The sequence below is a fragment of the Prorops nasuta genome, unplaced genomic scaffold, assembly GCF_024137725.1.
Source record: "Prorops nasuta isolate Cenicafe-Biocafe unplaced genomic scaffold, Cenicafe_Pnas_1.2 PNAS00003, whole genome shotgun sequence".
NCBI classification, from domain to species: domain Eukaryota; kingdom Metazoa; phylum Arthropoda; class Insecta; order Hymenoptera; family Bethylidae; genus Prorops; species Prorops nasuta.
Window position 1 is genome coordinate 4317911 of NW_027116800.1, and position 23099 is coordinate 4341009.

At 41.2% G+C, this 23099-nt stretch overlaps 1 protein-coding gene across 16 annotated transcripts in view; it reads left to right on the top strand.

The window, feature by feature from the left end:
* The window catches only part of heph (polypyrimidine tract-binding protein 1 heph), a 364217-nt gene that overhangs the window by 309687 nt on the left and 31431 nt on the right, over window positions 1-23099 (top strand). For 12 of the 16 annotated variants that reach the window (XR_010824767.1, XM_066747745.1, XM_066747743.1 and 9 more), the window contains 6 exons: window positions 3938-4078; window positions 14735-14786; window positions 16771-16829; window positions 18891-19134; window positions 20536-20771; window positions 22826-22859. Coding sequence is in view for 15 of the 16 variants with exons in the window: in XM_066747745.1 (XP_066603842.1) it covers window positions 3938-4078; window positions 14735-14786; window positions 16771-16829; window positions 18891-19134; window positions 20536-20771; window positions 22826-22859 (766 nt within the window). In the remaining variant the exon portion in view is untranslated. The remainder of the gene's footprint in view (window positions 1-3937; window positions 4079-14734; window positions 14787-16770; window positions 16830-18890; window positions 19135-20535; window positions 20772-22825; window positions 22860-23099) is intronic. The other 4 variants (XM_066747751.1, XM_066747754.1, XM_066747750.1 and 1 more) reach the window with 3 other exon arrangements.

Here is a 23099-nt window from a genome sequence, read left to right on the forward strand (position 1 = left end):
GCCTCCCGTACTATATATTTGCCTTTCGATTCTGCAGCTTTACTTCTCCTCCACCTTTGTAATACAACAAACTCTCGCGGAAACTCCAGCATACTTTTCTGTCCAAACTTGTACGTAATTCTGCGCGATCCAACGATCCTTGCTCCAATATACTGTACACACACATATATATATATAAGGAAGGATCGGGGGTTTTAAGAGATTATAAAAAGAGAAAAACAAAGAAACAAATTTTATAGAGAGATTTTAAGACTAATGGAGGGATATATCGTTTAAAGGGGTCATTACGAATGACAAACAGTATAGGTGCATTAAAAGTTTGACGATAACGGCATATAAGCCGGTCCATAAAGTATACACGGCAGTGTTTGATTTCGTGGGGAAATTTGCATGATTAGCGTGGGCAAAGCATAGTTGCTAATCTGTTTGATAAACTAATGAAGGAAGATGGGTAAAAAGTGTGATCGCGTTAGTGGAGAACTGCATGGTTTTGGTGCTGTCGTTATTTCTGTGACAATGAATAGCGAGCGAGCGGAGTAGGATGCATTTCGCATTATTCGTAGCTGGCCATAGTTTGCAGAGTGAAATTTGTATCTCGAGCGTTATATATATATATAGGAAGAGGAAGGTTAATCGTAAAGCGGTGGTGGCGGTGCGGCGGAGGAGAGGCCGATACGGCAAGAAGGCGAGACATCGGGCCCCCGAAGCTACGAGCAATCAGCCTTATAATAATTGACATTGTTATCGGAGAGTCTTTGGAAAATCCCAGCTAGGATGTTAGTATAATTTTCGAGTGGAAAGAAGCAGGCTGCGCCTCGCAGCCCTTTTCCACTGACACCCTTTCATCCTCCAGTGGCTTAAAGGGACGTCTTTAATTGAGCCTTTCCGAGGCAGCTCGCGCAGCTGCCGACTTTATTATCGACGTTCGCTGTAATTAAGTCATCCACATCGTCTTAAACTCGATGGAGCTGTCACGCTTCACCCTTCCCACCCCCGAATCTCTCTCTTTCTCTCGCAACAAAGAGCTTTTCCCATCCTCCATACTGGCAAGTGCACGAACCGTTATCAATTTTATTACAACTTGTTAATTAACGACGAATGATTTATTTGTTACAAGCGTCCATTGTGCAAATCCAGCAATTGGACCAGCAACGTCCGAGTAGTTGAATGCCTGGCCTGAAAAGGGTGTCGTTAAACCGGGGTAGGATTGAAATTTCAAAGAGGGACGGACCGGGACAAAGAGGGTGGGTCGTTGTAAAAAATGCTCGTAGTGAAAAATTCAGGCTTGAATGCTGTACACTCACTGGTAACTCGCGGGGAAATCGTCCGTGCATAATAGGTTTTTCTCCTAGTCCACATTACAATAGCGCGTATGTACGGCTATGCGAGCTACCATCAGGGCATTACGTTCATGTTCCTGCGCAAAAATCTGCCTTCCACTCTCCGAATGGGCTCGCTCGCTCGCTCGATCCACCTTGACCTTCTATGTAATTTCTCCTCCAGTTTTTCCCCCTTTTCCCTCTTTCCCTGTTAACGCGTACAATGCGTTGACAAAAATTGGTATTATCTCGCGTTTTCTCATATAGATCGTGCCTCGTATGCTGGCACCGTTCGACCAATGCCAACACTATGGATCGTCAGTGCAGTATAGTATAGTATACTCGATAGAGCGTTTCGAATATGCAGGATCAACAAAGGACGCAAAGTGACCAATTGAATTTCAATATTAAATAGAGCAATCTAGTGACTCGTGGCAGCTTCCTTAGTTTGCCCGATTAAAAATTTCCAGGTCCGAAATTGTCCGCGGAAGGGAAACAATATAGCGTTTAACCGTGTTCTTTCGTCGTTATGTTTCGCCTGGCCTTTGCACAGATTCCGCTCACGTTTTCCTGTATTTCTTCCTTAGTTTCGAATCTGTCTCACACACACACACGCATGATTTGCTCGTGCGTGGAAACGAGACAAACTTTGAAAAAACGTTGTTGCGTCTCGACATTAATTTATACTTAAGAGTCGAACGATACTCTTGGACACGAATGATCGAAACTGTAAATTGTTGTTTCGCGAAGAAACAATTGGAGCAACTTAATGATACTCGATTATCGATGTAACCGTAATCGATATTTACACTCGTAGTAAGAGCAGTGTCATTGGATTTTCTTATCTAGATCGAACGGAACAATCGAGAAAATATGAAGGATGGCGCGCGATGCTGAACGAATTATAAAAAGTGTCAAAAGTTTTGGCTGAGAATGAGCGTGGCGAGGTTTTATCAGCGGGAAATTTGATGGGTTCTTAAAAAAAGCAAGATTCACGAGGAAAAGTTTCTCACTGGACTCTGGTAGTAACGCTTCGCGGCGATGCAGTTTGAAATTTTCTCCAGAAAGATCCGCTTTACATCTTTTAATCCGCATCGAAATTCTAATGCACCTGTTTCTTTAGCATTTTATGCTAATTCTTCATGCTACATCGCCTATCCAAACTTCTTCTCGACAGTTTGCTCGTGGCACCGGCTGATGAAAACGACGAAACTCTTTCGCAACATGAATCACTCTCGACGAAATACAACAAATTCGACTAATTTGCAGGGAGCCTGCTTCATCGATCCAATTTTCGCGCCCTCGTTATTGGTCAAGTTTTCCAATTATTCCCCCGAAGGAACGCCAGTTAAGCGGATCCATGAGAAAGATGGGGAACATAAATGTTTTAAAAAGATGATGGTAAATTGAAGAAGGTACAATACACAGTTTCATCCAAAGTTAATTGGAGTTTCTCACCAGTATTTGCATCCACGCGATTCAAAGTTTCTTTCTGCAGTTGACTGCCTCCGTGCTGATGGCGTAAGCGATAAAGTTACGCGACGAACGCAACAGAGCTCTCTCTCTCTCTCTCTCTCTCTCTCTCTGGCACACACACACACACAGTCAAGAAAACAACTCGGAGCAATTTTGAGTGCAACTTTCACGATCATATTCGTAGTTGGACGTGGGGCTTAGTAACACAGACTCTCCACTCTAACGCGTGCTTCTCGTATCCTGAATTAACTCACACTGCAATGTGTTGTCCCATACCACGCAAAACAGTCGACTCAACTTGCTCAAATTTTTCCCTTGCAACAAAAAAAAAAAAAAAAAGAGAGCGTTAATTTTACTCGTAAATCATCCTGCGCTCTATAGTCAAGGATTAATTACAGTTGTTCAAAACGTGAGGAAAGTTTTTTTAAACGCTTCGTTTTTTCTCTTTCCCTGCTCCCTATTTTTGCCAAAGGCCAGCAGTACCAGATACATTCGTTTAATAAAACTCTTCTCCGAGTGGCGCGTCAATCAGGTACAAATGACACTCCATGTACGTTTTATCGTATTAATTTGTACAACTTGAAAATTGATTGGTAGAGATTTGCCGAAGATTTTGCTCTATCACTTGGAAATGTTCGGTGTTATCGGAAAATACCATAATAGAGTTGAATTTCAAGGTAGTGATATGTCTCGAAATTGGAAAAGCCACGAGGAACAAATTGTGTCTCGGCTTAATATAACCAGCCACTATATCCTTATAGTTTTGACTATAAAATACACAGCTTTTACTTTCAATGTGTGCAATGACTTCTATTTCTCTAACCTCATTCCATAATCATTTTTTAATTTTCCTTCCACCCAGGACTTTCCTCCCATGACGTCGATACGAAATGACTACTCCTCACGTTCCTCCCTGGTAGACAATAAAGAAAATATCCCACGGCTTTCGAACGTGAAGATAGAGAACGAATCTGAACAATACCACCAGGTATCGAAGCCATCGGATTTATTTTTAAAATTTAATCTTACCTCATACGTATATCTCTCTAATTCGCGTTTACCGTTTCTTTTTCTTTCAAAGACACGGGTGTATAATTTATTACTTGACATCGTCGGTCCACTGATAAATTTTTCTGTTACAGAATACAAATGCTCAGGCAGCGCTGCAAGCTCAGAATCAAGGTGGCCAAGTTCAAGGTGAAACGCAGGGTGGGCCTAACACAGTTCTCAGAGTAATCGTAGAGCACATGCTTTACCCCATTTCTCTGGACATTCTTTATCAGGTAATTCACCAGGCTACGATCATTTCCTTCTTTAATCGACGAGCATCAACGTTGCGCCGCGAGGTTTATCCAGGAACCACCTGCTTTCATCCATACGTTATATAAATGTACATAATGATTATACGCGCACGTGAATGATTCAGCTTCGATATTATCATTATACTGGAATAGATGTACCATCTATCAGATTTGACGGTAATTAAATCTCGGAATAATTACTGCATTACTTGTACCATTGAGAGCCAACTTGGGCGTAAATGAAATTCAGCAATAATCCAGATGCAAAAGTACGAATTGAACGGCGCGACATCGATATATCTTGCTATAATCATATTCCATTCAATTCTTGCCGTAATGGCAAGCTTTATCAAACGGACACTGTTAGTCGGATGATTAACGCAGTTTATTTAATAGCATCCGTAACGATGCAAAATTATCGTGGAATTTCGTGAGTTTCAGGGGGGACGTGACTAGGCCAATATACGAGCGATACTGTGGCTATATGATAGGATGGGAAATGGGAGGGGTGGGTGGGGGGGGGCGGTGTAGAGTACAGTAATCATCGTTATCGTGTATTCAGCGTTATCATTTATTCTCTAGCCGGAGGAAATGAAGAGGCTCTCGTGGATTGACGTGGCCGTGCAAGAAAAAGCACAGAGCGCGAGCTTTTCTATGGTGTTGATGAATTTTCAGTTGCTGCATGCGAGTAATGAGCGATAGAGAGGGCGAGAGGGACAAAGGGGAAAATAATCCAGCGTTAGGCATGCGGAGCGCAAGCTGCTTGTCATCTCGGTGTGCCGCAAGACGCGAGGGTGACGTTGTATGCGAGAGACTCGGTGGGTAGGGACGACGGAGCAAGAGGGATGGTGTGCGGGAAGCAGACTGTAGCTGCTGGGCTGGTTGTCGCGCGAGATAGGGGTAAATATCGTGGGTCGTCATTAGGGGAGGCTAGTGTCATCCCTGAGGAGCTGGATAACAGGATAACCCGGAGTGCTTCCGGTTCGACTTGAGTGGCCCATGCATTTTTAAACACAGCCACTACCACCACGAATAATGTACGTAGTGTAATGTCCATAGTGTACGTACCCGGAAACTCTCGACCCTACTTTCTATACCAACGCAACGGTATCACACGTACACGTGCTTTACCAAACCAACAGCAGTCTCCAGCATTTCCTCCTCTCTACCAACTTTTTTAACCGATCGCCCTCTTTCGTCGTCAATACTTACTTTTTGTACCCTCGAGAAGAAATAACGTCCTTTTAAGAGGAAATGAATTTTTTTGTCAGAAAACTTACATTCGAGGCTTAATTAGAATTTTATGAAAAACATTGGAGTATGAATTGGCTGGTGACACCACTGCGTTAATTTGTGCAAATATCGAGGGACCGGGAGGGAGGGTTTTCGAGTAGCGTTCGCGAGAGCGTTCGCGAGAGCGTTCGCTTGACACTCATAGTGGTATGTTACAGAAGAAAATTCGTGTTATCGTCGTTTTAGCTACTACTTGGCTTCGAGGCGTGACCGTGCAAAAGAGCCTTCTAAGCCGATAATGGATGTTCGTGTCATAAAATATCCTCGGATTATTCGAGTCGACGATTGGCTACTTTCGATTGTAGCTATATAAGCCTATGCTTGGGGGGGGGGGGGGCTATCACCGATGTCACACGACTTTGTTCATTGACTACGCGAGTAATCGGCTAGGAAGATTAACGCACTTGCCAAACTGCCTAGATTAGATTAGGCTAGCTTTGCTTATTGATCAGAGACATCCATTAGCTTAATACGCCCAAACAACTTATCGCTCTTAGGACGTTCGCTCTACCGATGCGAATCAACAATTATTTCAACCCTATTAACGCTCGACAGAAACTCCAATTTCCTCTCGAACAGACCACTATAAACTTACTCACTCGAATATTACGAATTAACCATTTTACGTCGTGCCAAACACCGATCTTACTACTTACGAATATCTCACCTTTACGTTGCATCGTTATTATTCTGAGAAAAGAGTGCTCCTATCGTTATTATTTATTTATAATTACATTATACAATTGAGCATTAACGTTGCAATAAGGGAGATTAATGAGAGAGGGATTATTTTGTCGAGATAAAGCTCCAAGGATATAAATGTATTCTGCAAGCAGCAGTCTGTAAATGAAAGGTATCGTAGCTGTAAGATTGAAAACCTTACAAAATGCGGTTGGTTAAATTTTAATCGGCGAAAGCATTGAGATTATGAGTAAAGTTTCCCTTTATCGAAGCGGCTTTAGCGCTCACGGACATATCTTGAGAAGGTTTCGTTCTTAGCCAGTGGGAGTAAGTATCGAGCTATGCTATATAGCTAATCCGCCGTGGAACTCCAAGGAAGCCTACTCAAGCATTTCCTTTTCCAGAGAGAGAGAGAGAGAGATTAAGTATTACTCACTGAGAGAGAGAGAGAGAGAGAGAGAGATCTCCGTTCAGCCCTCAATCGCTATTAGACGTAAGCAAGAAATTCTAGAAAAGTCCACCAAGCTTCATAAAACGTGCTTTGCCTTATTTACGGTATTACCTTCTATGCATTAAAAGATATCGCTGAACTTTCGTATTTCTCAGAATAGCAAGTTCCATGAATCACTTTTACAAATATTAAAGCGATTCAAGGCAGTGATCAAATTTATTATGTGGAACGATGTAGATCCGTTAGAACTATATATTTACGGTGAATCAAGGTAACACAAATTTTCAACGCTTTCAATATATTTTACTAAATACTGATTTCAATTTTATAATTTAGCAATAAGCCTTTATGTGCGTGTTTCTTTCAACTTGAAAGTGATCCTCTCGCAAACTTCTTCGCGGATTAAACAGCCATGGTTATTCGACAAAGACCAGACTATTATACGTCATAGTGCTTTTTCGTACCCTCGTATTTACCCCCCTAGTTGACCTCTAGCAATGGTTGTTCTTAAAATCTTGCCACGATATTTAACTTTACGGTTTCTCGAGTCAAGGTGACTAAATGCCGTGAAAAGCCTGCTTTGCAAATGAAAACTTGCGCCGTGAGAGAGGGGGAGAAAAGGCTTAAGTTGGAAGAAGCTTAAAGAGGGTGCAAAGGCGAGGGGAAAAGTAAGATGCGAGCATGAGGAGGCAGACGGTCGATTATTTCCGAGTATATATATATATATACACTGGCAATTTTCGATCGACGAGCGCTACAAAAATCCTGTAATGTCTCTCCAGGACAACGCGTGGAACTTAAATCGTTACAGTTAGAGTTTTTTAAAAGTCCTTCAATTAGAGAGAAATTGCGCGAGACCGACGAGTCCTCCCAGCGTCAACTTTTAATTGGTCAATTTATTTTCGTATATTTCTTAAGCACTTTACAGTCGACAAAAGCCCGACCGAAGAATAGCCAGGAATATAACTATAAACATCGTGGAATTTATAGTAACTTCATTTTTAAACTTTCAAGGCCTCGGTAATTCTTTGCCATTGCAATGTGAGTGGCTCGGCAGCAGTTTTCCCACAGAGAAAGAGAGAGAGAGAGAGAGGAGAGGAGGAACTTTGTCTCGACGCAAAACAGCAATTTTCGAAATCTTGAGTAAACATGCCAGAAGTAAATCACATCATCAGCGTTAAATTGAAAAGCATCGTTGAACGGAGTCGCGGTCTATGAAGCTTCTTGGAATATTTTTCACGCTTTTTCTTGGTTAGCCCAGCTTTCAGCCAACTCCTATCGTTTCAAGTGGCAAGGGGACTGTTGGTTCGCTGTATCTTGAAGCCGCAGTCTACGGGCCGATGTAAAACCAGTCGTAAAATTTAGCGTCGGTTGCGTGTAAAGCGTAAAGGGACTCCACCACCGCACGAACATTCAGCATTTATGCGTGGACTGAATGGTACGCGGACAGAAATTTGCCGTTTCCAACAACACGTCGATGTAAATTTGACTGCTCGACCAGCTGCGACCCTCAATCTCGTCTTATTAAGACGAGTCTCCGCGTGTCTTTTTTCTCACCGTCCTTTTACTCCCAAAGAGCAATTCCTCCCTTTTTACTCGAATGCTTCGCGCGTACCCTCCCCCCCCCCCTCCTCCTCCCCCTTTCGAAAGCATCCCTCCCGTGCACCCAACCCTTTCAAAAATACCCCCCGCACCCTCTCAAGACTCTCGTTCATTAAACCGAATTCTGTAGCAGCTTCTTAACGAACGCTCTTTTAGCATTTTAAAGATAAACAGTGTTATTTTGAGCTTGCAGCGGAAGATTGAGATACGAGCTAGGGTATGAGATAAAGGATGGAGAGGAAAGCACGAGGCGGAAAATTGCCGAGGCAAATAATAGGGTAGGGAGGGATTAAGCGAGAGACGGGATGATGGTGCGTGAATGAGAATGAGCGAGTCCAAGAATAAAGACGAATGTTGAGCTGGCAATGGCGAGGAAAGCTGCACGGTGGAAATCAGTGAAAGAGCTGCGTGCGAGAAATGGTAAGGGGGGGGGGGGGGTTAAGGAGTTGGCGGTAAGAGAACGAGGGAAGGAAACATTAATCACGCGTCTCTTCGGCTGTATGATTAATAGCGGCCTGGGCAACAACCGTCCAATGTTCCGGTTCGATCGCTTCAGTTGTTCGAGCGGATCTCTACGCGACTATAACAACGCGTGGTAGACACCGCTGCTGCCTGCCACCGTTGTCCTAAGCTGTTGGACCGACGCCCAACCTCCACAGCCACGCACACGCCACCCAGATCCTTCGACCGTTGCAAAACTCTCCCATCTCCTCCCCCCTCCTCCCTCGCTCGCTCTCGTGGATCCACGCGATTCATCGATCGCTCTCCAACACGATCGACCAGCCTTCCTCCCAAGCTAATAACGACCAAATTTTGACCTTTCTGAGGAAGCAACCGTGCGCCGCGGAGGGGATGATTTTGTGTACGTATGCCTGATGAATAATAGCGAACAGCGACGCGGCATTGACACGGACGAAATTACGTTATACTATTATTGGACGTTATTGAATTACGGGATGGCAGGGAGATGTTGGCGATAATCGAGCGTGCGAATTAATAACTGTTACATCAATCAATATAGCGACGGGACAGTAGCCAATAGGATCCTTTCGTCTCTAATCGCGTACTACGCTCCTGGAAATTCCCAAAGGACCAATCGGCTATGGCCACTGAACAAAGGATCAAGATTCGATCACGTCTATGCAACTCCCTACTCTAATTGCTTACGAGTAAATTTTTCTCAACCTAATGGGCTTTTTAACATTTTTATTCAGCAATTTCAGCAGTTCCGGCAAAGTGACAGTAGTCAATATCGTATCGTTTCGTCTCTAATCGCACGATATGCTCTCCAGGAAACTCCCAAAGGACCAATGAGCGATGGTCACTGAACAAAGGATCTAGATGCGATCACATATATATATATATATATATAACTTTGGACTTTAATTGGTTAGGAGGAAAATTTTCTCGAGAAATTTTATATTTATTCGCGACCTAATTTTCCAGCCAGTGGCGTTCTTTTCTTCCTTTTGTGTAATTTCACGAGAGTTTTTGAATAATGACAGTAGCCAATAGGATTCTTTCGTCTCTGATCATGCGGTACGCTTCTGGAAATCCCCAAAGAGTCGACGAGCGATGGCCACCGAACGAAGGATTTGTAGATATTCCATCGCGCATACTTTGCCCTATAACTGGTTACAAGTAAATTCTTCTCTATACATAGAAATGATTTATTTATCGGCGTGCCAATTTTTCCGGACCCCGTGGTGATTTCAAGTTTTCTCTTGAGCAATTTCTGACAGCGATGGTTGGAGAATTCTCGGTTGGACGGTAGCTGCGCGAAAAGTTGTTAAAGCGCGAATGCTCTGGAGGATGATTATGCGGGACGGTGGAGACTCTCGTGGTGTTTTTAATTGGTGGCGTAATCTGTTTCTCGGCTGGACATCCCGATTCCGCGCACGAGGGTCGCTTACAGTGACGAGCCGTTAAATGACGGACGTTCCTGACCAGGCAGGAACAACGCTAACGCGAATTGATTCGCATTGCCGACGTGCCAGTAGCGCGCAACGAGGTTATCCCAATGCTTCGCCAATTGACGCGTGTAGCGTTCTCCGAATATCATTCTCGTTATCCTTCAATTTGTCCTTTGTCCCGTTGACCTGCGTAGATTCTGCGAAACTGTCCTCTCTCTCTCTCTCTCTCCCTCTTTGCACTCTACACCCTTCTCCCTTGTACAACTGTTTATTGAAATCATTCCCCCAGCCACAATCATGATCATTCCAAACGCTTCGTTCTCTTTTAACGAACGATCGACGCTTTTCAACGAGTATTTCCTATTCATTGAATGTATAATGCATAATTGCTGAAAACTTGAAATTGCCTTATGTGCAGAGGGCTGCAATATTTTGCAAACAAAGCTACGTTAATTCTGTCAATTTGGCTGGCTTCGTACACATTAATTGAAAGGCTCGTTTCGCTGGAATTCCAAACTGCTTATATTCTGCAGTCATATTTTTCATATTCACCATGAGAGTCCTTTCAGTCACGCTAGGGTAGGATGATAATTTCAGCAATCTAACTGTTTTATATTAATTCAGAATTATTAGAGTACGACGATGCTTAAGCTAATGCTATAAACGAGATTGCCAGAGCGAAATAGGTGGATCATTGTCAAACGCTGTAATTACTTTTATGAGCAGATTATTTTAGCATTACACCGGTATTAAATGATACTTTTGTTGTGCATCCAAGTGGAGCCCTTGCTCTCATATTGAAATAACGTACCTTAATTATGGGCCAGCTAGCCAGCCAGCCAGCCAGCCAGCCAACCAGCCAGCCAGCCAACCAACCATCCCTCCACGCGTTTCCCGTTAAACAAAGCTCTTTTATTCGGGCTAATAATTGCCATATTTCTAAAGTGAGCAAGATCGATTGTTTCAATTAACTTTCCGCGACCTACCGAAATTCAAACAATGCTAATGAACATATCACATCGTTCATTTGCAAACCGTGATTAAGTGCTCTATCCTTCGTGTAATTTATATCGAATCGCTGGAGTTGTTTCGCTCGATGAAAACTCGAGTGGAAAAATCTTTAAGCGATCGGACCGTTATCCGTCTGCCATGTGGAAACTCCATTTCTGCTGTTTGTATGTGTATGTGTGTGGGGGGATGCGACGCGCCAGCTAGAAACGATGACACAATAAAACGAGAGCAAATAAAATATTAACGATAGCTTTGTATTGGTATGTCCTGCTCGCATTCAATACCTCCCCTCTGGTGTATAGTATATATATATATATATGTACCCTCGAATATTACGTACGGTCCACATCGTAAACGGCAAATTCTTTAATAATACTTCATACAGGAAGAAAATTCTGCTTTTATTAAAAATAAGTATAAAGCATTCTATACGAAATGTACTCCTCACTTTTGCATTATCCATCAGGATTTATTATACATTGACTTTTTTCTAGAATTAGTGTGCATCACCCCTCCCTCCTCTCTCTCTCTCTCTTATTTACAGAATTGAACAATAGGCGTCAGGTTGTTTGTTCGGTTATTATAATTAAAAACCTCTATACGCATGGGTTATTAACTTTGTTTGACCGAAAAATTCGAAATGTTTCGAAATAAAATGGAAATGAAAAAAGATTTGTAGAAAAGTTTTTTCATATTGTATAATAGAGAATATGACAATGTCGAAAAAAAGTTGTTTTTTATAGAATTTAGTATCATCAGTGAAATATTATACAAATACGTACATTATTTTATCGATGATTGCAATACAACGGAAGTACATACAATAAGTGGCTTATACAGAGCAATGTATATCTGATACGTGTAGAATGTATATACATAATAGGTGAATCACAGAGAAAATGAATAGCTGCTGGTCTTTGTATGATCGGTGAGAGAGAGAGAGGAGAGAGAGAGACTGAGTAGTTTTTCAATCGTTTCTTATGCTGCAAGTTCTTGAGGAGTCCGGGAGAGGGGAGGAGGGGGGGGGGGCATCGCCAAAGATGAAACGTACAGTAGCCGTACCCTAGTCCGCAGTGCTCTCTAGGTTTCCATGTGTGCCTGGGTGCAGGTATGTAAGTAAAGAGTTGATTTCCCGTGGGATTCCTTGCGGAAACGCACACATCTTTGGATCGGTGTGCTCTAAAGCGTGTGTTTAAAAGTGTGGTAAGAGGAGAAAATAGCAAAGCGCCGCAACTCGAATAGCAATATAGGAATATGATACGAGCCACTGTACAATGCACACACGATTCTTACATTGTAACACAATGACTACAATGCTTACATTGTATTTTACTTCTCGTACATACTGATACGGTACATGCATACGAATATATTAGGGTATATCATGCTGGCGTTGTGTGCTGTACGAATGTATAGTCCGCCTCCTATATATGTATATGTATATATATATATACTCGCACCAAATGATGAATTTGTCCGGTTAAATATTCATTTTATACCTCTCTCGTATTCCCCGTCCCCTGTGCTCCGCTCTCGCGATTCAACCGATCATTTTTACACGACTATCGATCATGGTAATAATCTTCCACTTTAATTGCGTTTATAAGCCCTTTTTCAATATATCATGTCGAATAAAGTCTCGTGAAAACGGTATTTTATGACGATACGTATAATGGTCTCTTCTCCATTCTAAATGATACAGTACACCGCAATGCATTATTGCTATTGATTTTCCTAAATTTGTTTGATAAAATAAATTTGTAGCAGTAATGCCTGCACTTTGTTTCCGTAGAGTCCGCACAGACTGATCAATATCAATCGCCAAGTGCCGAGGCTAAATAATTTAATGGCAGAAAAATGCGTGGATGGTTCTTTCAATGCTGGATGGATAATGGACCAATCGGGACCATTTCGACAATTAACCATTTCCGTTTCAAGTGCAATGGCCAGCAATTTCTCGTGTTTTATTGCTCGACGTATCATACTCGAGAATTACTTTGGCCGATGTAAATTTTGGTTTAGTGTTAAATCGGTAAATTAACTTTTTCCGCCAAGTTTTGTAAGAAAATGAAAAGCTTTAATACTGATGAAAAATTACTATGTAAATTGATGCGAGTTATCAGTTAATTTAATTGGAAAGTCGAAAAGGAATAAAAGCCTGACATATACTTTTATCCATGCAGTTGCTGTTTTGCAATAACCATTATTCAAAATCACTAAGCTAAAAGTGAAACTCAATGATTTAATACTTCCCGTATGTTTCATCCCTCTTCGCTAATAATTCAGATAAACAGAGTACACGCGGGCATACCATCGGGAATGACGATTGTAATATTTGTAACGATTTTTTTTTAATCGGGATATGGAAATAGCCGATATTATCGAGAACCGACTATAATGTTGGTCGGTGAAATAGTTTTGAAATTTTCAAGCTTCACCGAGGTTACACAAAATGTACATTTTTCTTTCTTTTCTTCGAAAGTTAATATAATTCTGCGGTGAAGATTGTAAATTCTAATCTCGCAGCATCTCTTGGCGATTACGCTGGTTTTATTTGTAAATATAGTATTTATACTATTCCATCGTTGCATAAGACGCAATTTTCATAGTTTGGCGCTCCAGCTTGAAATCACTCATTTATTAAAGCAAAGCAATTCAGGGATTCCGAGAAAAGTCTTAAATTTTTCCGAGCTTACTTACCAGCTGGGATTTCTTGCTCGCAGTAAGCCTCTGCCTCGATCCGGGCTATAACTGTTTCGTTATGGCCCACATTTGAAATGTATTACAATCCAACCAACCGACCCTACACTCCTGATTACCTCTGAATAGTGGACAAAAGATTAGAGAAATATTTCACCGATGAAAAGCCCATTCTTTATTCTGACTTTTTACATCCGATATTCTCATTTTTTCCTATAGCAACCCTTATCACTCTCTTACTTGGCGCTTTCGGTACATGTGGGAAGGAGATGGAGCAGCGGATGGCCGAAAGAAACGCGCGATTATAATAAAATCTTTTTAATTTCCTCAGAAAAAGTACAGGGTTTTACGCGCGTGCACGAGGTACGTCTTTTAAATCTGCAGGTTTTCCTATGTGGAATATTTGAATTACAAAACGGCCTATAGGAGTTTGCTTTGCATATGACCAATGTTAGACTTGAAAAATTGCTGAAAAAGTGATTTTCAATATTTTACAAAAATATGTGCTTTTATCATTCCCCCGCGCCATTCCTCGCGAGCTTTGAGCATGTTACGTACGTTTTCTGTAGAATGTGTTTGACCGCAAATAGTATTGCGTCTGAACGTTTATGTTATACTTGACGCAACGAAAAAATGGATGAAACGATTAAGCAGCACGTGATACTTCACGTGTTTATGCATTATGTAGGCAATACCGCATTTCCGCTCTTGTCAATAAAATTTTGTCACCTCGCAACATTAGAGTCTCGACATCTAGAATATTCGCGCAATTTCGTTCCCTCCAATATTTTCACCGTTTGCCGTGAAAAAAGTAATCAATATCGCTTGACAGCCTTATACTTTATTCCCTCAGAAGCAGCATATTCGAAATTTATTTCCAGAACAATTACAAAGCTGCGTAAATAACTTAGAATATGTCGAAAAAAAGAAAGAAAGATATCTATATTGCAATGTTTCTAATACAAACTTCTTTTATCTTTGTTGCAGATTTTCACTCGTTTTGGTAAAGTTTTAAAAATCGTCACTTTCACAAAGAACAGTAAGTATTATTGTCATTGATATAATTTTACCGATAAGATGAAAGGGATGAGAAATGGTAGAGAACATTCTCCCGAAGCTGGACGATTAGATTATTCGCGAAATAATGACGATATTCACGAGCGTTACACCCACCACTCGAATATCCCAGTAGGTTTGCAATTACTCCGTACTCGGAGCAAGGGATTTGCAAAAATTTCATTAGACATTCAATTACTCAGAAAGTGGATTGCAAAAACTCTATTAGCTATTCTTGACGCAATCGCTAACACGATTAATTTTCATGAAACGAATTATGCGGTTAAAAGTATTTTAGCAGAGAAGAAAGTTGAGATTTGGTTGAAAAATGTACACCCGTTGGATAAAAGGCGGAAAAAGAGGTTGGTCTGCCCGGAGCAAACGCGTTACAAATTCATGCCTATGGCAAGCGAACGCAAAAGCTTCCTTCGTTGTGTGAATTTTGCCTTTCCGTGTATAACTCTTTCATTGTTCACCCATACTCGCGCAGTCACGCTCGCGCGCTGTACCTTCGCGTTCTACGCTTATTTCTCTACACTCGAACGTTTGCGCTCAGCGCTCACTGACACACCGGCTGAACTTTGCGTACAGCATATAGTATACTCGTTTATATACGTGACTAGACGCGACTTTTTTTCTACCGTTTCGTTACTCCAACGCAGCCGCCAGCTCCACCGTCGACTGTATATTAGCATCTGTGCAATATATAACCACTAGCTCGGCTTTATACAGAGGAGAAAATGTTTCAACCAAATGCACCAACTCCCAATCTTTAAATTAAATCTCCTATATTTTCACAAAAATTTACAATTTACTCATGTCGAAAGTATCAGATTCGACTCTGTTCAAATTTAACCGGAGACTTCTTTGAGCATTTTATTACTCGACCTTATCCGGAGTTGTACGAACTAAGCATATATAATTTTAACCGTACCTTGTCTCGATTAAATAAAATAAATATGAAAGGATATTATTACATCTACTGGGATATTACGACAACTAGAGCTCAGACGCGCACTTCAAACGTTCCTCTCTCCTCAAAGCTTACACCGCTTTACATATATATATATAATGTACATAGACGCACACCTATGCACTACACCTAGGTCAGCATTTCCTCGAGATTTTACTCCATTTTCTGTGTCCAACCTAGGCGCGTGTCGCTAAAATTTAACGACACACTAGCATCATTATCAAACCTTATCGTCCAGCTAAAAACATTAAATTTTTCCTCCACTTCTTATTTCCTCCCTACAGACTCTCATCAATTTGCTCTCTCTCTCTCTCTCTCTCTCTCTCTCTCTTAGCCCTCGAAGAAAATTTGACTTTTACAGCTTGCTCTCAAAATATATATCACACCGTGCACTCCGAAGCTTATTTCTCGACCAGCGCTAAAAATCCTTATCGCCATTCGATCAATTAATTAACCCCCGGCAAGTGTGATTTACCGAAAGGAGAATTTCTCGGAGGAAATTCGCGCGAGGATTACGATTAACGATAAATCTTCACGGCGGTTAATGTGGGTAAATCGTGCGATATTAGGTTTGGAATGACGAGGAAATTTTTGCTCGCTCGATTACCTGTTTCGATGCTATAACTATGATTTAGTGGTAGGAGGTAGGGCCGTTATACAGGGAAGGTCATAATTTCATATCCCGAGGCAAATGTGGAGGACGGCGAGTTTCGATTGGACCCTCGGAATCCCAAGATCCGAGTTGCTTGCGGAAACGTAGCAGCAAACAAAGTGAAATGCATAGACGGCTTCTGATAGTATATCAAGCTTTACACGTGCCATTCGCTCCAAGCCTCACCCCCCCCCCCACACACACATACGTCCCTCCTCCCCTGCTTGCCTTATACATATACAGACGGGCCGCGACGCTCTTCCCAACGAATTTCAATCACCGTTCTATTTAAGTCTTGATCGTCGATTAATGAAGCAGCAATAATTTTCTCCCTTTTTCCAGGTTCCTTCCAGGCACTAATTCAGTATTCCGATATGCTGGCGGCGCAGACTGCTAAATTCGTAAGTATTAAAATTATACTCGAATGCTAAGGAAAGCTTTTTACGATTACGAGACTATTCTGTTTAATTCGTTTCATCAAAAATTCGTCCTTCTTTTTTTTTACTAGTTATACCTCTAATTTTTGCACAAGAAATCAGTTTTTCTATTAGGGTGGAAAAAAAAATCATAAAACTTTTATGCGGCACACTATGTTGGTTTCCACGAAAACGGAAGTTTACTGCAACTTGCACCGTAGCAAAGCAACGCAGCTATAAGCTGCTTGCCGCAAACTAGTAAACCTGCGTCGTGATCAAAGGAGAATTAATTTGCTCAAATTACGTTTTACCTTAAGCATTGCATAACCGTGGAGAACACAGTTCATCAGACGAGTCAAAAGTTTAATTGAATTTATCGTAAACTCGCTTCCAGCAATAAACTATCCTTCTTTGCAATATCTTTTCTCATATGCAATCCTCTTGCAGTTTTCTTTTATCAATGCGAATCGGTGTACGCAAAACTCTCTTCATTACAGACCCTCGCTAAATTAACGCAATGCTTCATATAATTATTGACAGTTTTCACACATACCTTTGAACCACAGTTATTTTTCTTGAATTTATTTAATTCTTCTAAAGCACTCTCTCTCTCTCTATGACATTCGGTGCTAATGTGTTATGGACTAAATATCACCACTATATAATCGTAATTCTAATCTTTAACCCAATCGACATGCGTGCTCACAAAGCAAAACTCTCTTTTGTACAATTTTCTATGCGTTTAGGTATAATGATCGCCTATATTGGTCTTTCAGCGAACGAGCGATCGAATGTACAAGCACGCAATTTGAGAATAAATGCAGATGCAATTATAATACCATGGCGAAATTAAATAACGGGAAAAGGGGGACAAGAGAATAGTGAGAGAAATGGGGGAGGGGGATGAAGAATAACAAAAAAGTAGAAAAAGAAATAAATCGATATCCATCGAAAGAGTAGAATTTTTTAGTGGCTTAATTATCGAAAAATTTTCCTTCACTTTCCGTTAGCTTTCTCTCATCGGGAAATGGGCATTATTATAATAGGAGAAATCGATAGTTTTGCAGAAGAAGGGTAGTGATGGGGGGAGGCGGGGGGGGGGGGAGGAGTATAAAGTATCGGGTATACTTGGCGAGGGCAGCGAAAGCAATGCGTGTAAACGGAAACGCGGTAATTGTGTACGAAATTCATTAGCTTCGTGTAAATATGGCCAGTGTTCAGATACGAGGCTGTGCACAGCAGTCGAATATACTCGGTTACAAGTCAGCCGAGTGTACGCGTAAAACAATCCGACTGCAATTGCCGCCGGCCCATTGCATACGCAACTCAAATAATCCTCGGTCCACCCTATTATATTCAATCCACCCCCTTCCACCACCACTCCCTCTCTTCCTTCTCGATAATATAACAAACCTTTCTCCTCCCTTTTCCTTCCTCAAAACGAGCACGTAACACACCGCGCATTCCTTACCTCTACCATTATACCACTGCGAATCCCTGCATTAAGCAACTGCAGAATATCCAAAAACATTCCACATTTGATTCGTGGTCAGCTTCTTCCATGATTGGTTTAATTCCTCTCCTTTCTATATATATATATATAACCTTTACGAAATACATTTGACTTATTTGGCATTTCCTTCAAATTTGTTTCCTATACCTTTCACCACCACCACAATTGTTCCCTCTCAAATAATTGCATTGCAGCGCGCTTTTAGCTCGACTACTACTATTTGCCAAATATCTATCATTGATATTTTATTACATGTAGGCTTTTGCCACAGCAGGGAGGGTCACGATGAATATTAAATGTCGCTAGCCATTTGGTCATCATACAACAATAATAATGTAATGGACGATGTTATTAGGGTCAATCTTTCTTTCAACGTGTAACGTTTTATTATTTATACATTATAAATTTTTAATAGACTATTACCACTATATAGGTTAAGTTTATAATATGTATTCGCGTGGAATGATACTATATACTGTGATATATATTTAACGGGAGATATTACATCGTTACGTGTTTGTGTGGTTTTTCAGTCCCTGGACGGGCAGAATATCTACAATTCGTGCTGCACATTGCGCATAGATTATAGCAAGATGCAAAGTCTGAACGTCAAGTACAATAATGACAAGTCGCGGGACTACACGAACCCGACTCTTCCGACGGGAGACGCGAACCTGGACGCCGCGTCGCTCGCCCTGGGCGGCGAACTCCTGCCGCAACTTCTCCTAGGAGCCACCGGTTCTCAACCACGTGGCAGAATTCCCGGTGAGTCACAAGGTACTTTCCAACTTGTTCTTTATTATTATCTTATTCTCTCCTCGCTTTAACACCTTCTACAACCTCGTCGATCAAATCCTATAGCGTTGCTGATGAAGAAACAGTGCGAGGATATTCATAAGATTTCATATTGTGCACTATGTATATATGCAATTAAAATTATTGGAGTAATAAATAATGGCGAAAGTCCTTAGTTTGAGCGACGCACGATAACCCAGCGCGCTATCGTCAGATTTCTCTTAATAAAAACACAGAGACGCGCTTTTGGGGAAGAAACGGTAAGATTCGGCGTGGCTGGAAGCTGCAATTGTAGCAAATGTTCCGAACGGAGCGCTATCTAACGAAACGGGAGTAACGCAGAATCGTCCAGTTTCTCCCATTTCCTCATTTTCCTCGGAAAGCCATATTCTTGAAAAGTTTGTAGCGCGTCGGTATGTTCTTTTGAAAGAGCCCGCTTCTCCCTTTTATAACCTCAGCTTTTATCGACTGGCATTCCCAGTGTGGGAGCGCGCGATCCCGTATTTTGCGAGAATACCATTTCAAGTCGGGCATTTATTGCGTATCACCGGAATAAATTGGTAGCGCAGATCGATCGATTAATCTGGCGAATGCACCACGTTACTTCCATTAGAATTAATTACGTAGGAAAAGTGACCCGATTCTGTCCGTCAGACCTTATGATAAATTATTATTTCGCGTCTGGTGAGTTTGGCGGTTGACCAGCAGCCTCCCCCCCCCCACTCCTCCACCTCCACCTCCTCCCTTTTTCATACCACAGTCAGAGATCCGCGCCAATTTCCGGCTCTGTAATCGCGCTGGCAAATGCGCATGACTCGTTATTGTACGTATTACACCAGGCACCTAAATAAATTCATTAATTTATTATAATCCCAACGATCGACTCTCAGGCTTTCCTATATATATGTATTATATAGTACTATCGCGACAATTTCCATCTTTCAACCCCCACTCCTCTTCCCCCTTCGCCTGTCCAATTCTCAACCCTCCTCCCAATATAAACCAAAATTCTACTCTTTATTATTTTTATTGGCTTTATTCAAAATTGATTTTCCAACTCAACACTATACCTATCGAGTTGGAAAATCAATTTTAAGAGAATTTTTCAAGATTATGAAATTCACAGCGGGTAGAAAGAGCTTTGGTCGAAAATAAGATTGTAGTTTGTCATATATATATATATATATATATATAGATTTAGCGTCGATCCACTGCAAAGATTCGTGAGTGAGAGAAATTCCTTAAAAAGAGATTATAAGATTTTCTTTTCCACTAGGTTGATTTTTGAAATTTCGCCTCTATATGATACTATGGCACGCAACTTGAAAAATTGTCACATAGCAAATTGATTTGGAGGATCTGATCTACAAAGCATTAATATAGATCTTGAATTTCCTGAAGTAGAGTCCATTGCAGGAGCGCCGGGTGTTCTCCCGTCGCCCTTTGCAGCGATGCACGGTTTACCGTCACCGCTCGCAGGTCCTTACAACGGGGTACCACCCGCTGGAGGTCTTGCGGGACTCGGTGGTTTCCCATTAGGAGCAGGTGCCCTTGGAGTTCGAGTAGGCGGAAGTCCGCAACCTTCTTCGGTTCTACTCGTCAGCAACCTCAACGAGGAGGTAAGAGCCCATTCCTCACTTTTCAATCACGCCTTCGTCTACGAAGACCATAAGTATTTGCCCTGAATACTTGGACAGAATTTCATTGGAACGCACGCAAAAAAATAAATAAAGGAAAGCAAACCAAAAGATAGTGTACAATCGTCTATCTCGAAAGCTGTGCCGGAATTCATTGCAAGCCATCTTCTTTCATCTCGTCCGTGCAACTTACGTTGTGCAGGAGTAGTGTGAAAAGAATGCATCGAAACGAGATACGAAAAAAGAATGAGAGCGAATGGCTTCCGGCGTGCTTCGTGCCGATCGTACTACCTATATATTGCTACTCTCCGTTTTTTTCTTATACGTGAAAAGAGCGCTGATTGTGAAATGGAGGAATAAAATATTTTGCGACTTATTCGAGTTTGAATAGAATTTTTATCTGGAAATCTGTGCTCTTTATACACTCGTTAGATTTGAACGATCACTGAGAGAAGTAGAGCGCTATCTCGCTTCTTATTAATTCTAGATAGATGCTCGATGCTGCATTTGTTTTCGCAGCAGGCTCTGAATCTTTAACGTTCTTGCCGATGCAAAACAACGCTATCGACTCGGTACTTTGGTACTTCTCACTCGTATCCCCTGTAGTTTCGCGTGATCAACCGTTGAGATATTCTACTTCTCTCGGTGTGTATACTTATGTACATGCCTGGGTAAGCACGTACGTATATAAACCATATACACTATATATAATGTATTGGCAATGATGAATATAACGATTAAATATAATATATACTATATAGTGCTACGTAGGTGAACCCTAGCAACACCCCCACCCCCTTATACTCGAGTTTTCCTCCTGGATCGATTTTCCCGAATGTACAATAATTCGTCAAGCTCGTTCGCGATGACTCTATTGTAACTTGTCTATAAAATTAGAGTCCCTTATGAAACTTTTATACACAGAATTTCTCCCTAAATACAATTAACACATATACAATAGCGTTATTTCACTACAACACTTGTGCATTTGTTACATATATTATTACGATATTCATTAAAATCTTGATAAATTATTTCTCTAGTTTAATATAAGTTTCACTATTCGTTATAAATATCATTTTACCTGGACGAATCTCTCTCAGTATATACCTTTAGTGCTAAGTTAAACGTAAAATGATAATTTGGTATGCAATGGTCAAGTAACGCGTAAAATCTACTATATTCCTCCGTTAGAGAAATATATACTGTAGTATATATAGATAATGCAAAATCGATCAGGAGGAAAGTCGAGCAGTGGTGCACATGTGTCCTGCAAAATCATACGAGTCCTCGATGACTATACTACCCCCTCTCGTCCATCCTTCATCTTCGAATCACACGCGGGTCACTCCTGCTCACTTACTTATTAGCCCTACCCTAATTAATTCGTAGCATCGTTGACTTCGACTCTATTTCCATCAAAGTGCTCATTACCTAAGTCGAGAAGCTGTTTTTTCATTCGACTCATAATTTTGCTGAGATTGTTCGACTTGGAAAGCCAGAGCCAATGGATGCAGCTGGAAGAGCCTCCTTTAAGGTGGTCATTTGACGAGCACTTTGATAAGGAACTCTGCGTCGACGTCACAGTATATTCCTCGCAGCTGCAACTTATCACTACTCTACTATAACTGTGTGAACTACTATCGTTGCGTCGCGCACAAGCTTCACTCTGACAGCCTTCTCCGAACGTCTGTCTATTCTCCTCTCTCTCTCTCTCTCTCTCTCTCTCTCTCTCTATCTATCTATCTATCTCTCTATCTATCATGGATGTTCTAGACAATTCTTTCCTTTTTTATTATTTCTATAAATACCTACTCTTTCTCTCTTTCGCGAATGACCTTTCGTCACGCAAACGTCATATGGAAATGTTTGTCGAAGCACTCTGATCTCTTAATATCGATCAGCATGGGTGTTTCAATTGAATTATTCAATTAAATAGTTAAAAAGAAATTGAATCTTGTGCGCGGTCAACACAATACATTGATTCCTATTATACTCGCTGACTACTGACTGGACTCTGTCTGTTCTCTGTGTAGATGGTCACGCCTGACGCTCTCTTTACCCTGTTTGGTACGTCTCCACATTTATATTATTAATTATATTACATTATTAATTATTATATTTACACGCGAATACACACACATACTCCCCCATACCTCACTTACACACACACACACACACACATTAATCACCGCAAGGAAAAGTTTAAAATTTTCTAAAAATAAGATCCAACTGTTTTTACGTCGAGTTCGAGACATCTACGTTGATTAAAATGATGTGTCATATGGATATAAAAATTTTTTATTAAAA